This window comes from Ctenopharyngodon idella, chromosome 2 (assembly GCF_019924925.1).
Source record: "Ctenopharyngodon idella isolate HZGC_01 chromosome 2, HZGC01, whole genome shotgun sequence".
In the NCBI taxonomy this organism is placed as follows: Eukaryota; Metazoa; Chordata; class Actinopteri; order Cypriniformes; family Xenocyprididae; genus Ctenopharyngodon; species Ctenopharyngodon idella.
In genome coordinates this window covers 19,256,686-19,274,678 of record NC_067221.1, presented here as the reverse complement: position 1 = coordinate 19,274,678, position 17,993 = coordinate 19,256,686, and the positions used below count along the sequence as shown (strand labels likewise).

Below are 17,993 nucleotides of genomic sequence, written 5' to 3'. Positions count from 1 at the left end.
TAGTCCGATTGTTTTGTACGTTATAATTGACTATTTTTTTCTTAGCAGAAGCTTAAGATACAGGTAAAGTATCTATGCACGATCGTTAAAGGTGCAATATGTAAGAATTTTGCAGTAAAATATCCAAACAACACTAGGCCAGTGTTATATATTTTGTTCACTTGAGTACTTACAACATCCCAAATGTTTGCAACTATTTGTAAATCGTGAGAAAATTTCAATTTTAACCAAGGCTCCGGGACGTGTGAGGAGTCGCCTCTCAATTGCGTCATACCCGCGTTACCTTTGGTTTCCGGTTTTATTTTGTAGAAACCATGGAAACACCGAAGACGCTTTAATATTTACATATTTTAATAGGCAAGGGAACAACTGTTTTGATATATTTACAGACAGAAAACTAATTATTGTTATATAGCTCAACACGTTTAGTCTTATTGTTTAAATCTAATTTTCTTGATTTTTTGCGAGTACCATGCCTCAGAGAAAAACACTACTTTGTGAAGTAGCTAACATAGCATAATCAGATGCAGCTTTATTTTTAGTAACAGTAATACAGCATTTTCTCCATCATACAATACGTTTTAAAATTAATTGCATGCCATTTATTAACACAAGCCATCCAGCATTTAATATGATATTCTAAAATCGATCTAGCTTACTGCAGTGTGTAACAAGTGTCTCTGCAGCCGCCGAGCGAACGCACAGAGTAACGTTATAACATCATTTTAAACACACTCAAATGTATCTAATATGATAAACAGAGCTGCGTTACCTCATACACTTGACCGGAAAAGCGGAAGCAGCGCTGGCGACTGTGGCATAATAAAAGTTTCGCTGCTCGTGAGGCGTGTGTTGCGCAATCGCTCCAGCGGCCTCGTTCAACTCCTGCAACACTTGGTCCTGCTCTGCTTCATACTACAGTAACGTTAATACTCGCATCCATGAGCATGATTTCTTCCCGAGTCCTATTTCAATTCTTTTCCACTGGCCGTTGAGGTGAAGACCACATGTCCCAAGATTCCGCGCTCAAACTACGCCTTTGTTTTGAATAGGCCTCTAGCGACCTCTAGCGGACAGAAAATATTACATAGTACACCTTTAATCCATGTACAATCACATTTAGCCTCAGTGGTCGTCGCAATTTCCGGTGCAACGGGGTGAATGGAAATTGTAAGAAAATAAGCACAATGAAATCCTGAGTAAGTGTCACAACAGAACCAAGCAATATTGATAAGATCCACATTAAAGGTAGGCTATTCAACACTTCTGCAAGTCAAAACTAACATTTGTTTTATGTTTTAATATAGGCAAACTAAAATGTTATGTTTACAATACAGTTAACAAATCGTTTCATGTCCACGTTAATATTTATTTGGTGATTTGCTACATTTTAGGTGCATTACTGTAAATCATTTTTATTTGTTTTCACAAACTGAGGGAGGAGACAAGATGTCTGTGGTAATCAACAGCATGTCACAGATGCTGTCGACAGAAATTAACTTGTATGACTCTTTCTTGGATTCCAGCTTGAACTTTATTATACGCCATATATGAGGTGTTGCAGGCTACGAAGTCTGATATTATTTCTCTGCTGCTGAATCTTCACCTGCACATTTGTTTGAGCTCGAGGAAAACAAGAGTTTGGTGATTCAGAGCGTATGACAGAACATACACCTCTCTCTAGGCCATTTCTCGCTTGGTTATTTACGCATAGAGGATAATGGATTAACAGAGCCCAGGCATTTGGCATCAGCAGTATGGCACATTGTGGGGGGGCACAATGAGCCATAGCACATTGCTTATGAACAGGAAACTTTGTGAGATATGTACGAAACTCAGAGCAGTCTGTTGTGATCATCGAAATCCCCTTAAAGCCATAATAAAAACAGTTAAGTCCCTCAACAGTAGCAACTATCAATTAGAGTTATGAGCATCAATATGTAGGCCTATCCACAGGGCCAAGCCTGCAACAGCTGTTTAAGTAGATGGCTTTATATATAGCAGAAATAACCACTTGATTTGTTGTGATGTGTCACTTGTGTGACATGTTGTGCAAGCTACTGAATTAATGGAGCATTTTCAACCTATATGCACTAACACTCCAACAATACTAATAAGACTAATGCTTCCAAAGCAAGTCAAGTCAAAGCTTTATTGTCATATGTGCAAAAGCACAATCAAGTACAATGAAATTATTTTCGAATGCTTCTTCAAAGAGCGAAGACAACATACATTTGGCATTATCAACAAATGACTGAACACATAACTCAAAACAATAAAAATAGATTACACAGCAGTTAGTTACGGTCCTCGCATTTGATTGGCTGAGCACTGTTGCAAGAATGCCAATATTTATTTGTTTAGCTCTCTTTTTTTGTTTATCCCCCATATTTATGAACATCAGCAGGTCAAAGTAATGGCAGTGAATGCAAAAACACATACCAAGAAAAAACACTGATCACTGAATTTGATCCATACTAGGTCCCAGAAAACATTTTTACAGATTTTGAGTTATCACAGACCCAGCAAATCTAACATTGGTGTATTATATATGTAATATCCACAATCCATCGTATACCAAGAGTCTTTTGGAAAGTCATGGAAATGCTATTGTGGATTTATTTTTCTTTTGCTGCTGGAGCAAATGTTTTGTTTACCCAACTATGACAACTTCTGCTTCTGAAAACCCTGGAAATGAGACAAGGCTCCATAAGCGGTGGGGATTTTTCAGTGAATCTTTCTGAAGAAGATCATTAAACTGGTAGGTGGCGACAAGTGACTGTTCTTATTAGTCATTTGAATTATCCTCTAAACCAATTTGTTTCGAAACAATAAACACCAGGGTCATGTAATAAAATTGCTGTCCAAATCCAAATCTCTGTCAATCCAAAAGTTGTTTTGTAAATCCTTTTTTGACCACTGCCAAGCACCAAGTAACTATTGCATTCACGAAAATCTGAAAAAAAAAAAACTTTTATTTCTAAAATGCTGGAAATGGGCCATTATTATGGCAGCAACAGGTACGCAATAAAATGTAAAAATATCTATTTTATATACATTTATAAATAAAGGTTTGCATGACTAATAATTTTGCTAGTTGATCAAGTAATCAGGTCAAATGTTTACCTTATGTTTACCAAATGAGAGCCTGTGTTAACTTATTTCTGCTAATTTCCAGATTTTTAAAATAACATCCATGATTTGGAGAGATAAAATGCGTGACAGAAAGCCATTTAAACCATAAATTATTATCTAAATGCACAAGTTTAATCACAATTACCTTCTGAATATGGCTTTAAAGTTTGGAATAGCATACTAACATGCCACACTTACAATTTCTACTATATAAAGATATGACAGAAATAGTAATGGTATGGTAAAATGCTGAATTTGGGCACTTTTTATGAATGAGTGACTGAATCATTTACTCAAATGATTTGTTCAAAAATGCTGATTCATTTAGAAACAAAACAGCGCTACTGTGTGCGAACTATTTTTGTTGCCGAAACAAGAATAGACAAAGTAACTGGCAATACTAAGTTACACAAAAACTTCTTGTTTATTGTTGCGTAGTAGAAGCTTGGTCTCAATGTCAGCACTAGCTGTTGTGATTAGCTATGGCATGGCCGAATTGCACTCTTTCTTGTGTTATACTGCTTAATAACAGTATAAATTAAATTTAGAATGTAAGAAAGAGATTAAACTGGTATTAAACACTGGGGTAAAGACAGTATGAGTTGCGGATGGGATGCAAATAAGAAGGATAAGCAAAGCTGGAATTGCTTCCGTAGGCCAACATGTTTTTTACAGCCCTCTGCTACTAGTGTAAACAGTTTGTGAGTTTTGAAAAAATTATTGCCTGCAAATTGGGGGCAATAAAAGACAGACTCTTTAAGTTAACACCTATATGGGTAATTATCCTAAAATGACAACGGTGGCAAATTAAAATGTCTGTTTTGTCACCTTTGTTGAGGTTTCCACCCGGTATATTGCTCTGAGATTACAGTGGTGTTAATTAAAAGAGTGGACATGAGTATATGAATTACCACAGGTCCAGAGAATTTAATTAAGTTTGCCTTATTTATCAGCTACAGAGCTGTCACTCAGGTGTATTTAATAAATGTGGCATGATAATTGCAGGTCTGTGCTCTGGCTCAAAATTAGCCACTCATATAGTCTCAAATATAATCACTCTTAAGCCTCTGCAATTAATTCTCAAAGTTATCTAAGATTAGAGCTGACACCTTCCTGCAATATTCCATGCTAGTTGAACTTCATCTAAACATCTACTGTTATTTCTTTTACATATTTATCTTTGTCCTTTTCAGATATTGTTTTACCTCAAGAAACCTCTGAAAGAGTGTTGTAAAACTTGGAGTAGTTTGAAGTAGTTGAATGTTCAATGACTCATCATGTCCCATTGAGGATGTATCAGAGTTCTCAAAGCAAATTGGAGGAGCTCCATAATGTGCTTATGGCCTCTCACCTCTATTCCCTTCAGCACAAAGAGACTCCATACCATAAGCACAGCTCCAGTGAGGAGCCCCTCTTGATTCTTTATGAGAACTTTGAAGGAATTGCATTAATTTCTCGCCATACCCTTGGTGTAATTTGGTGGTTGATAATATTCATAAAGCAGGTCAGTTAGGCTGATGAAGGAAGATAATTTGACTATGTTTGGTCATTAAATGTGTGTTTGTTTTTTTTTGTTTTTTTTTACCTCAGTCCATCTGTATTGCAGATTTTCAACCTGCTTTGTATTGTTACAATGTTGGTAATACATGTAAATAAACTCTGTATTACCAGGACCGAGAAATTCACGTTTATTTGTCCCGTTTTATGTCACCCTGCAGACTTTTGACAGCTCTATGGATTTAGTGAAAACTACAGAGTATACTTCCGCATTTTTTTTTTATCCCTGTCCACGAAGAGTCGGGGATTATATTAACAAAATAGTTATTGTACGAGTAGGTTAATGAAATTGTATTGTACTTTGTCTTCAACATTATGGTTTGGCAACAGCTTTCTTACCTGTACGCATCAGCGTTTTGCATCGGAGGTTGGGCAGAAGTGACGGAACGGCAGTTTCTTTCAGTTTTTCCCTTCCATTTGGTCTAAAACACTGTGTTCATAGTCATCCATTTTGTAATGTTGACTACAAATGCTGAGGTTTTTAAGATTTTCCATCACTGTGTTCCATGCAGGTTTACGATTCTTTGCAGCCCTTAGCCACTGCTTACAATAAAAAAGCTAAAATAACTCTCTCCCGCTAAACATTTACCCTTTGAATTCTTGCACCTGGAAGCAATACAAGTCGACAGCATTATGACTAAAGCCGGGTACACACTATGATTTTGGCTACGATTTGGCTATCTGAGAAAAATTTTGTGAATCCTAAAAGATTCCTCTTATCCTAGGCTAAAATCTATAGTCTTTTGGCGCTATTTGCTAGTTTGCCATGTTCGCCGACAGGCGATTAATTACCATTAAAAATCAAATTTTACCTCTGATGAAATTCTGCGAGTGTCAGAATTTTGAGGCACAGTCCTGCAGTGTCTTCTCCAGTGTTGGGGGTAACACATTACAAGTAACTTGAGTTAAGTAATCAGATCACTTTTTCAAGTAACTAGTAAAGTAACTTTACAATAAAATATCTAAGTTACTTTTTCAAAAAACTAACATAAGTTACTTTTTCACATTTATTGACTGACAGCTCTCCTGTCCCCATGTTGAGAGAAATAAAGTGCAGAGGTGTTGTGTGCGCTGTGTAAATATGATGGTTATTGTAGTTCTAGACTAAATGTGAACATGCATTTACTCATCTCACTTGCACGAAAACATTCAGTATTCCTCAAAATGAATAAAAACAGTGAAATACAATCTCAGAAATTTATGCAAACCTGTAATAGTTAACTATATTACACAAATATACTTTGTGTTTAATCTCACTTATTAACCAATGTCTTTGCTGCTGACTTCAATGATCTAATACCAATAAGTAAAAATGACTTTAGATTAGATTTAGAAATAAGAGTGTTGAACTTCCTTCTTCTGTATCCTAGTCTTCTTTAATTCAGAATGGCAGCACAGCTGAAAGGTTTGTTTGAGCTGCGCCTTCTACTGTACAGGCATAAATATGCTTTTTCTTTAGCCTGAGGCTTATTCATTTCACTTTTGGTGTGAAAGGGCCGAAAAACATTTGCCAAAAATAGAACTTTTTTTGTTGTTTTTAAAAAACAAGCAAGCCCAGCCCAGGTGAGAAAAAGTAACACAAAAGTAATGTAACGCATTACTTTTTATAAAAAAGTAACGCAATTAGTTACTTTTTTAGGGAGTAACGCAATATTGTAATGCATTACTTTTAAAAGTAACTTTCCCCAACACTGGTCTTCTCATATGACAACCTTTAAATAAAAAAACAATAGGAGCACAGAACCTGATGATGCAATTAGTGCAATAACAACAAACCACCACTTGCTTCACACATATCGTTTTTGTTTTTTTTAATTCAGTTTTTCTTTTCAGGACAAGCCATGATCACAATTAACACTAGGATTGATGATGTAAAACTCCGGACGAGCAAGAAGTCTTGACTGCTGTACAGTTTGACAATAATGACAACTGAGATCCTACAGTGTGACATGGCTTACAGCTGGAATCATGTGTCAATCAGTCTGAAAAGGAACATTTGTAAAGGATTTTTATAAATCGTACAATGTGCACCTGGCTTAAAAGTTTGCTAAGAAGTATTTACCTACTAAAGCGAGACACTATTTGACTCTGGTCAGCCGTATCCATAGCAGACTGGGAGTGGCCGTGGACGACAACATGCCCAGTGCATTATGGGTGTTGTAGTTTTCCTACCTATTTGGTCGAAGGCAACAGCCTTTTTCTCTAGTCAGGCAGCCAAGATTTCAAAAATGTTTTTGCCTTTCTACTGCATAAGCAGCCAAGTTTTATTGAAAGCTAGTTTTGCCAGAGGTAAAGTACTTCTTTATGTGTTCACCAATGTCAAAAAACACTTTGTCCTTTCTGCTTTGACAATCATAGTCTTCTTTTGTGCATTTCCTGTTCATGCGCCGCCCCTGTAGCCTGCCTGAAGACATTTTCAATCTATTATAATGTTTCTTCATGCGGCGGACTGCATGACTATCTTCCTCAGGCTTTAAGTAATTATCCCAACCATCTGCCTGCATCTCTGCCACAGATAGGGGGGACCTTGACACCCCTGTGTTCTGCCTTAGAGAGCGCCTGCGAGCCCCGGGGACACAATACTTTGCATGCCGCTTTGAAGACATCAGCAGAGCTACTCACAAGGTCATCAGCAAAAAGAAAGCATGATGCTGGATGACAGTGTAAAACAGGTGAGAAGTTGTTTTTCGAGAAGGTGTAGGAAGCTTTGCTGGCTAATTAATTACATTGCAGTGTTAATTAATATTTTTGCTATATTTGAACTCTATAAACTGAGAATATTTTCCATTATTTATGCAGATTGCGTAGATTAGATAAGACAATACAGACCAGATATGGACCAGACCTGAAAAAGATTTTGTAGTATACAGTATATCTAGATAGTCACACTTTAGATTAGGGTACAATTCTCACTATTAACTAACTAATAACTATGACTTTTGCCTCAATAAACTCCTAATTACTGCTTATTAATAGTTAGTAAGGTAGTTGTTAAGTTTAGGTATTGGATAGGATAAACGGATGTGGAATATGGTCATGCAGAATAAGGCATTAATATCATGTGCTTAATAAGTATTAATAAACAGCCAATATCCTAGTAATATGCAGCAACTAGTTAACAGTGAGAATTGGACCATAAACTAAAGTGTTTCCAAATAAACATATTAATACATTGAATTATATGTAAAAAATTACATAGATTGATTTAAATTAAAATAATAATAATAATAATAATAAAAATAAAACAATTAGGGAGCCGTTTATGACACATACAACCAAGGGCGTAGATTTGGTTTCAACATTGGGAGGGTTGAACGTTGGTATGCTGCCTGTTATTATTTTTTTAATTAAAAAATAATAACAATAATCTGTAATAATAATAATAATAATGTTTTACGTTATTGGATAATTTATTTTATATAAAAAAATAAGTTTTTTTTTTTGTCTAATTTATTATGACAAACTCATATTTGAATAGAAACAAAATTATTGTTACAAAATAAACGAATTCTACATATTTTTCATTTGATCTACTGTGATTTTCATGTTAAAATATTGGAGGGGTTGTAACTGATGGATTTGAATATTGCCCCTGCATACAACCAAATCATCCCATCTAATCTAACCCCCAAAAACACACAGCTAACTTACTAAAACTTTAACTAAAATGAATGAAAACAGAAAACATAAAAATAACATAATTCAAAATATTAACAAAAAAATATATCAATAAAACTGAATGTTTTTGTAAAGTCATCCACTTCTCCTCATTGCCTCCTCTCTACACCTCGGCCCATTCCATAAATAGACCCTAAAACACAAACTTGAATGTATGACTAATTCATTTTTATTGTGTTATGTTAAGCATTTAGCTATATGAGTGGTTTACATAATGTAAAAGGAAGCACCAGAGCATAAAAAAAAGCCTTTATGAGAGCAAGTGGGAGTACTTTAGGCATTGTTTGACTATAATAGACATATGTTGTTCAGAAATGTTCTAGTGCTGTCCTAAATTGATAGTTGGTGTATATGAACAACAGAATTCATTTTAATTAAAATACTGATTTCTTGTGGTTCACATTTGCTTCTGATGTATAATTACACCATTTTTACCTTGAATAATGATTGTATCACATTAATGTGATTCATTATTTAAACTTCTGAATCATTTCTCTCTGACAGATATTTCATGGAAGTATTACAATTTAATAAAACCACAATAATTATTCACATTAGCGTGTGCCAGGCATGAGGTTCGCCGAAAATATGTTGAAAAGACTCCAAACAACGTTGTATTCTTATGTAGAATCCACTTGGCCTATAAAATATAAGTACCATGAACCCAACAGAAATGGTCTCTGAGCTGTGGGCTATTATGTGGTTCTCTATTGTGATTGAAGTGTTTGCACTCAATAAAGAGCTTTATAAATGTTTATCCCTCTAAGCCGAGAGAAAAAGTGCTGTTTCCTTGGAAAAGCATAGTCTTTCAGAGAAAACACAGGTGTCAGTCCACCTTTCCTCAGGCTATGTCTACAACAGGAAACCAGTGAAGCACAGAAAACCGGGTGAGTGACTTCTGAGCCGAAACTGACTAGCAGTGGAAACTAAGCGATGATCAAAGACCCCCTCTCAGCATTCAGTATTTACTCAAGGCATCCTAGAGGAATTTAAAATTGCTAATGTGCAAAATGGCCTCACTGGATGGATGGATTTTTTATTTTGGCTTCAATGCTAATATGAAATTCATGTTTATTTCAGCAGAGGTAATAATGTTGTGCACCACAAAATAAAAGGCACTAATAACAAGTATATATAGATGTATTGCATTCTTTCTTTGTTATACCTTGATGTTCAAAGTTTTATAGGGTAAAAAGTGTGGGCTTGTGTGCGTGTACCTTTTTAACACATGTCGACTGATTCCTCCCTCTAGCCTGAATAGCTGTAACTTTCACATCTCCTGCATTGACACGCCTGAAGTGGAGAGGAGCAGAGAAGGTGAGTCATGTCTCATTATTCTCAAGAATGCAACTTCAAAGCTGCCATGGCAGACAATACATTATAACCTCCATTCAACAGCCATTCAGCAGAGCCGGCTCACATCTCAAGTCGTTATTCATCAAGTGCAATCTAAAAATTGATAATAATCTTAAGTGTATATAATCAGAGGCAAGTAGAGAGGTTTTTCAAAATGTTCCTGTCTGTTAGTCAGGACTATGTACAGAGTACCACTGCTAACCTGTCAACAAACACTTGGGCTCCTGTTCTAATTGTGATACTGCATCTTTTTAAACTTCTAAGGGGGTAATGCGATTTCATGTGATTAATTCAGTGGCAGTGTTGTTCTTATTCCATACAAGAGAGATAATACTTTGGGTAGGCTGTGACATCACAGAACAAATGACCTACATTTTGCCTAGAAGTCTCTTTGCAAATGTAAAATTTGCCAACTTTAAGGAATAGTTAAAACAAAAAAGACAATTCTGCCATTATGTACTCATTCCAAACCCATATGACTTTCTTGGAATAATAACATTTCATGATGACCATGTCTGTTAAACTCCTAAAATAACACACACTAAAAAATTCACCTTAAAACCAACATAAAAGGATGAAGGAATGGTTTTGTGGTCAGTGTAAGCACTCACACTGTTGAGCTGTGTTGCTCTTGGATGACTTGGGTCCAGGTCATGTTCCCATTCATTCTCCTTTCTTTCTTTCTTTCTTTCTGGGCAAAAAGTCCATACAAAATAGCATCAAACTCTTGTGCCATATTCCAGTAAAGGTGCAGCAACATTAGGCAAAAATGTCCATACTGTCAATAGTAATGCACAAGATTTTTTCAAGACTTTTAAAGAATTAATTCACTTTAAAATGAAAAATACCCCATGATTTACTCACCCTCAAGCCATCCTAGGTGTATATGACTTTCCTCTTTCAGACGAATACAATCGGAGTTATATTAATAATCACCCTGATGCTCCCAAGCTTTATAATGGCAGTGCATGAAAACCATCTGTTTGAAGCTCAAAAAAGTGCATCCATCCATCATAAACGTACTCCACACGGCTCCGGGGGTTAATAAAGTCCTTCTGAAGCAAAGCGATGTGTTTGTGTAGGAAAAATATCCATATTTAACATGTTCTAAAGTAAAATAACTAGCTTCTGGCCAAACGGCCATACGGATTCTACATACGTCTAAAGCGTAACTTACGCGACGTATAACGTAGGATGTAGCGTAGTACGTCATACCGTAGTACGTCATACCGTAGTACGTCATAGTGTAGAGTAATTCCAGTACGTCGCATAAGTTACGCTTCAGACGTAAGTAGAATCAGTGTGGCCTGAGTAACTGGGTTACTTATTTCAGACACAATATTGCCAGTTACTTTATCTAGTTTTTCTCTGCTAACATAAACAGTTCCAAATGAAGCCAAAGCCACATAAAATGTTGCCTGTTGCTAAGCAACAACACACCGTAGTGGTATTTAATTTCTGAATGAATCAGATTTTTGAACAAATCGGTTGAGTGAATGATTCAGTGACTTACTCATAAATACTGTCACTTGTTTCGTTCCTCAATGAAGCAGTGTTTTAAAAAGACTTTGGAGATTTTGGTTGGAGTCCATCTCATGTTCCCATCCCTATATTCCAGTAAAAGCGCGGTCACATTAGCAAAATTTTGCTGCCAAAAAGATCAATTGTCCACTGTCAGTACTAATGCACAAAGCAGCATTTTGTTGGTCAATGTGGTGAATTCACATGAAAAACTTGAACCTGATGCATGGGGAAATGTTTTGCCCTTGAGCAAAATTTTAGATTGCACAAATTCTTAACTCTTTCCCTACCACTGATGGAATTTTCCATCATTATGAGACAACGTTTCCCAGCTATCTACGGAATTTTCTGGCTTTCCGTGTGTGGCGGGGGGGGCGTGGTTCAGCGGAGTCGGCAGCGGGAGAGAGAGTCAGGAGACGAACGGTGAGTGAGTGGGTTAAATGCAAATGACGAACACCTGTCTCTTGTTTCAGTAATTGGTGTGGAGAGAGTATATAACACCAGGAGAAACAGGAGTGGGGGAGAGAGAGACGGACTACTGACTGCTGCCCCGCTGGTGATCTACGAGTGAGAGACTTCTGAATGATTTTTGACCGCTTTGTGCCTGTCTGCACCCCTTTTGTTTTGAATTGTGAGAATTAGTGCAAATAAAAAGCAGTCAGTAGTCAAGCCGACCCTGTCCTCTTCCTTCCTGAATACTGAACTTTGCTACACTGGTGCCGAAACCCGGGAAGGAAGACGGAAGCCGCCGCCATGCAATCGTCCTCCGGATCGCCATTTGCGGAGATTATCACCTCCCTCGCGGTCATGCAACAAGAACAACACCAGGCCCTGCTGGACTTGAGACAGGATCAAGAGAGGTGCTTCCAAGTCGTTGTTCAAGCCCAGCAGGAGGACCGCGAGAGGTTCCGGAGCTGGATTGACCGGGAGGTTCGACCGGAAGCCCTGGAACCTCGAGCTGTGCCCGCCCACCTACCACTACACAAAATGGGATCTGAGGACGACCCGGAGGTTTTCATCGATCTCTTTCAGAAGACGGCCGAGCTGTCGGGCTGGCCGCGGGACCAGTGGCCGATGCGCCTGGTCCCGCTGCTCTCCGGGGAGTCCCAGATAGCGGCACAGCAGCTTCCGGTGCAGAATCTCCTGGTCTTCGACGACCTAAAAAGGGCCATCCTCCAGCGGGTCGGCCGGAGCCCTGAAGAACATCGCCAGCGGTTCCGTTCCCTGGAACTGGGCGAGTCCGGCCGACCGTTCGTGTTGGCCCAACAGCTCCGGGACTCCTGCCGCAAATGGCTGTTGGCTGAGGGAAGCGACGTGGAGAAGATTGTCGATCGAGTGGTACTGGAGCAGTTCATTACTCGGCTCCCACGGAGGACAGCAGAGTGGGTCCAGTGCCACCGCCCCACGTCGCTGGACTCAGCCATCCACCTCGCGGAGGACCATATGGTGGCGTGCCCAGGGGTCGGCGAACCCCTCCCATCTGTCTCTCTCTCTCCGTCTTCCCCTTCTGTCTCTCTCTCTCGTCCTGTCCCTCTCCCCAGGTCCCGCCCACCTGTACATCCTCGAGTCCCGCCCCGGGGGCGGGGCGGAGTTGACCCGAGCCAGTTTGGGGGTCCCAGAGCCCCGCCCAGGAGGGCGGGACTGACTTCCGCTGGACAGGACCCCGCGCCTGTTTCTCCGCTCTCTCCACGCCAATCATTTACCCCACTCCCTGCCACTGGGGCGGCGGGGAGGTCTGGGCCAGCCTGTTGGCGTTGCGGGGACCCGGAGCATTTCGTGGACAGGTGCCCAGTGATGGAGGTTGGGACAATGGTCCGGGTCCCGGACGCCCCGCAGGCTGCCCCCGGTCAAGCTGGCTGGTATCAAATACCTGTGAGTATCAAGGGGGGTACCTATCAGGCCTTGGTGGATTCAGGCTGTAACCAAACCTCGATCCATCAAAGCCTGATTTCATCCGGGGCATTGGATACAAGCCGCGTGGTTAAGGTGCGGTGCGTACACGGGGATGTGGTGGTATATCCGGTAGTGCCGGTCATTATCCAGTTCAGGGGCCAAAAGCATAGCGTTGAGGTGGCAGTTAATCCGCACCTCCGGCATCCGTTAATTTTGGGGACAAATTGGCCAGCATTTTCTGAATTATTGGGTTATTTATGCACGGATGCCTCTTGGGGGAAAAAGGCGATGGTTGGGGATGCGCAAGCACAGGCGGGAGAGACTGAACGGGGACCACTGAGTGCTGCTTCAGGGGAACAGAGTGAAATTGAGAGAATAATTCTCTCGGATCGCGATGACTTTCCCCTGGAGCAGTCTCAGGATGAGACCCTAAAACGTGCATTTGAGCAGGTCCAAACCATCGACGGTCAGCCTCTCCAGCCTGGACGGGCGCTTACTTATCCATATTTTGCAGTTATAAAAAATCGGTTGTATCGGGTGACCCAAGACACCCAGACAAAAGAAGATACAACCCAGTTGTTAGTTCCAAGGAGCCGCAGGGAAATGCTTTTCCAAGCGGCTCATTCTAATCCAATGGCTGGACACTTAGGACAGGCAACAACACTAAATCGCCTCATGACCCGATTCTTTTGGCCGGGCATTCACGAGAATGTGCGCAGGTGGTGCGCGTCTTGTCGTGAATGTCAGTTGGTAAATCCACCGGCCACCCCAAAAGCGCCTTTGCGCCCCCTCCCATTAATGCAGGTCCCCTTCGAGAGAATTGGTATGGACCTCATCGGGCCATTAGAGCGATCAGCCAGGGGACATCGCTTTGCATTAGTCATTGTGGATTATGCAACTCGATATCCTGAAGCAGTGGCCCTCCGCAGCATTTCCGCGAAGAGTGTTGCGGACGCACTGTTTACTTTAATCTCCCGGGTGGGGATTCCAAAAGAAATCCTCACCGATCAAGGCACGGCGTTTATGTCACGTACTTTACGCGAACTTTACGAATTATTGGGCATTAAAGCGATCCGTACCAGCGTCTTTCACCCACAAACTGACGGGCTGGTCGAACGTTTTAATCGCACGCTTAAAACCATGATTCGTAAATTCGTACAAGAAGACGCCAAAAATTGGGATAAATGGTTAGAACCCCTGTTGTTCGCTGTGCGAGAAGTCCCGCAAGCCTCCACGGGGTTTTCCCCCTTCGAGCTTCTTTACGGACGCCAGCCCCGCGGGGTACTGGATGTCCTGAGAGAAACTTGGGAGGACGGACCATCTCAGAGCAAAAACGAAATTCAGTATGTAATGGACTTGAGAACAAAACTCCACACTTTGGGGCGGCTATCAACGGAGAATTTGTTACAAGCCCAGGACAGACAGAGCCGGCTGTACAACAGGGGAACTAACTTGCGTAAATTCGCACCGGGAGAGAAAGTGCTTGTATTACTTCCAACGTCAAGCTCGAAATTATTAGCAAAGTGGCAAGGACCATTTGAGGTCACACGGCGGATTGGAGATCTCGATTATGAGGTTATACGGTCTGATAGGAGAGGGGCACGTCAGATTTATCACCTCAATCTCCTTAAAAAATGGAATGAGGCAGAGGCAGTGATGTTGGCGATGGTGATTGGTGGAGAGGATGATCTCGGGCCAGAGGCGAATACCAAACACCAATCTCTCGCACTGGCCCCCGGAGGAGATCATCTCTCGCCCTCCCAGCTCACTGACCTGACGAAATTACAAGCAGAGTTTGCGGACGTGTTCTCGCCCCTACCGGGCCGTACTAATTTGATTCAGCACCATATCGAGACAGAGCCGGGCGTGGTAGTTCGCAGCCGGCCGTACCGTTTGCCTGAACATAAAAAAAAAGTGGTTCAGGCAGAATTAGGAGCAATGCTTGACATGGGCGTAATAGAAGAATCCAACAGTAACTGGGCGAGCCCGATAGTTTTAGTTCCGAAAACGGACGGCTCGGTTCGGTTCTGTGTGGATTATCGCAAGGTGAATGCTGTGTCGAAATTCGACGCGTATCCAATGCCACGGGTGGACGAACTGCTTGATCGGCTCGGTACGGCTCGGTTTTATTCGACACTGGACTTAACAAAGGGATATTGGCAGATCCCCTTGTCTCCATTATCTAAAGAAAAGACAGCTTTCACCACGCCGTTTGGATTACACCAATTTGTTACCCTTCCGTTCGGGCTGTTCGGGGCTCCGGCTACCTTTCAGCGTCTCATGGACAGAATTTTACGGCCCCATGCTGCGTATGCTGCTGCCTACTTAGATGACATAATTATATTTAGTCATGACTGGCAGCGGCATATGCAGCATTTGAGGGCTGTCTTGAGGTCGCTGAGAGGGGCTGGGCTCACGGCCAACCCGAAGAAGTGTGCAATTGGGCGGGTGGAAGTAAGATATCTGGGCTTCCACTTGGGACATGGGCAGGTGCGTCCCCAAATTGATAAGACGGCAGCAGTTGCGACCTGTCCGCGTCCCAAGACCAAAAAGGAGGTGAGACAGTTCCTAGGGCTGGCGGGATATTATAGAAGGTTTGTACCTAATTATTCGGACCTCACCAGCCCTTTGACTGATCTCACTAAAAAGGAGGCACCAGATACGGTCCAGTGGACGGAGCTGTGCCAGCAGGCCTTTACCCAAGTGAAGGCTGCTTTATGTGGCGGGCCGTTGTTACACTCTCCTGATTTTTCTCTCCCTTTCCTGTTGCAGACAGACGCGTCGGACAGGGGGCTGGGTGCCGTCCTGTCCCAGGAGATAGAGGGGGAGGAACGGCCGGTGCTGTACATTAGTCGGAAGCTCTCAAAGAGAGAGACTAAGTACAGCACCATAGAAAAGGAGTGTCTTGCCATCAGGTGGGCCGTCCTCACCCTCCGCTATTATCTCCTGGGACGGGAATTCACTCTCTGTTCGGACCATGCCCCCCTGCAGTGGCTCCACCGCATGAAGGATACCAACGCGCGGATCACTCGTTGGTATCTAGCTTTACAGCCTTTTAAGTTCAAAGTGGTCCACAGGCCGGGTGCTCAGATGGCTGTGGCCGACTTCCTCTCCAGAAATGGGGGGGGGGGGGCTGCAGGCCGGATGGCTCCCCGGCCTGAGTCGGGCGGTGGGGGTATGTGGCGGGGGGGGCGTGGTTCAGCGGAGTCGGCAGCGGGAGAGAGAGTCAGGAGACGAACGGTGAGTGAGTGGGTTAAATGCAAATGACGAACACCTGTCTCTTGTTTCAGTAATTGGTGTGGAGAGAGTATATAACACCAGGAGAAACAGGAGTGGGGGAGAGAGAGACGGACTACTGACTGCTGCCCCGCTGGTGATCTACGAGTGAGAGACTTCTGAATGATTTTTGACCGCTTTGTGCCTGTCTGCACCCCTTTTGTTTTGAATTGTGAGAATTAGTGCAAATAAAAAGCAGTCAGTAGTCAAGCCGACCCTGTCCTCTTCCTTCCTGAATACTGAACTTTGCTACACCGTGTTTTTATTGTTATATGATAGGGGACGCTATCTTCTGAAAGAGTAGAGAATCTCCGGATCAAAACACAGGCAAAAAAAAAAAAGAAGCAGAAACAAGCGATAAAAGCTTTCTGCAGCTTTTTGTTCAAAATGTTGCTTTTTTTAAACTTGCCCACATTCAGGTGTTGATAAAAATGCATGAAGCTATAGAAAAAACGTTTTTTGTTGTTGTTTAAAAGCAGAGGCTCTGTTCTCCCGGGTGAAAAAAAGCACTCTTCCATAATGTACTTGAAGTGCTTAATAATGTACCTCAAATGTATTTAGTTACCAGTTGTAATACACTTGAACCCATCTTTCATACAAGATGGGTTCAAGTGTACAAGTGGTAACTAAATACATTTTTTTTAATACACAGATAGTATGTTAAAAGCACAATTTACTTCATATTCATGGTGTCTCAAAATAGCACAGTTGAGTATACTTAGATGTTCCTAAAATTATCTTAACAAGTACTAAAGAATAATTTTTAGTATATTAAGTACAAAATTAGTGTGCGAAAATAGAGCACTTTACATTATGGAAGTGTACTTTTTTCACCTAGGCTTTCTTTTTATATATTGCATGTTCAGATATTCATACAACAAAATATTCTCAGGGCCTTGAAAGTTTTGTGAAAATTATCAAAAATGCTGAAGGTGACTGGCAACTTCTATAAAAACTGATGGCGGGAAAAACTTAATGAATGATTGGATTTCGATGAACAGGTTAGAGAGTTGAACTAGCTGTCAACAGAAAATAGGATAACATTGTCTAACTTGTCTTAGTCTGAATTCTGTAGTTTTCATTCCTGACAAGATTCATGAGCAAATCAGAACATTCACAACGTATTCACAAAGTTGAATAATATCACTATCTGATCAATCAAGCCTGGTATGTTGTCGACGACTTAAATGACTAAAATCACCATTACATGAACAGTTCCAAGAATTTCTGTAACTTTTTATCAATTAAATGCCATATTAGATGGCAAAAATGACTCAACATTCTGAGTGCAAATGTTTTGAGGAAATATAATTGCTTTTTGATACAAAAGAAGTTGAAGCGACTACAAAGTTTTGTTGAAACTGATAGGCAATTTAAAGGCTGTCATTTGTCTATCCTTCATCATCTAAAGCTTTGCAATGGCACCTCTTTAGTGAGGGAGCCATGAACAGATTTTACAGCCCTTCTCATACATATTAATTTAGAAAGAAAAAAAAAACAGGAGAGAAAGGGTTTAGTCATCTAGCAAGCCTTGCAATTACACATTTTACATGAATAGAGCAATATTCAGAGCAATC

At 41.0% G+C, this 17,993-nt stretch overlaps 1 protein-coding gene across 2 annotated transcripts; it reads left to right on the top strand.

Moving 5' to 3' along the window:
- Positions 1–11,613: 11,613 nt before the first annotated feature.
- On the top strand, positions 11,614–16,664 carry LOC127524506 (zinc finger protein 500-like). Of its 2 annotated transcripts, none has more exons than XM_051916060.1 (2): positions 11,614–13,119; positions 16,431–16,664. In XM_051916060.1, the coding sequence occupies exons 1-2, from the start codon at positions 12,001–12,003 to the stop codon at positions 16,431–16,433; spliced, it is 1,122 nt and encodes a 373-aa protein (XP_051772020.1). In that variant the 5' UTR covers positions 11,614–12,000; the 3' UTR covers positions 16,434–16,664. The 2 variants fall into 2 exon arrangements, with proteins under 2 accessions (XP_051772020.1, XP_051772011.1); XM_051916051.1 differs by having other exon boundaries at positions 15,913–16,664.
- The last annotated feature ends 1,329 nt before the right edge of the window (positions 16,665–17,993 follow it).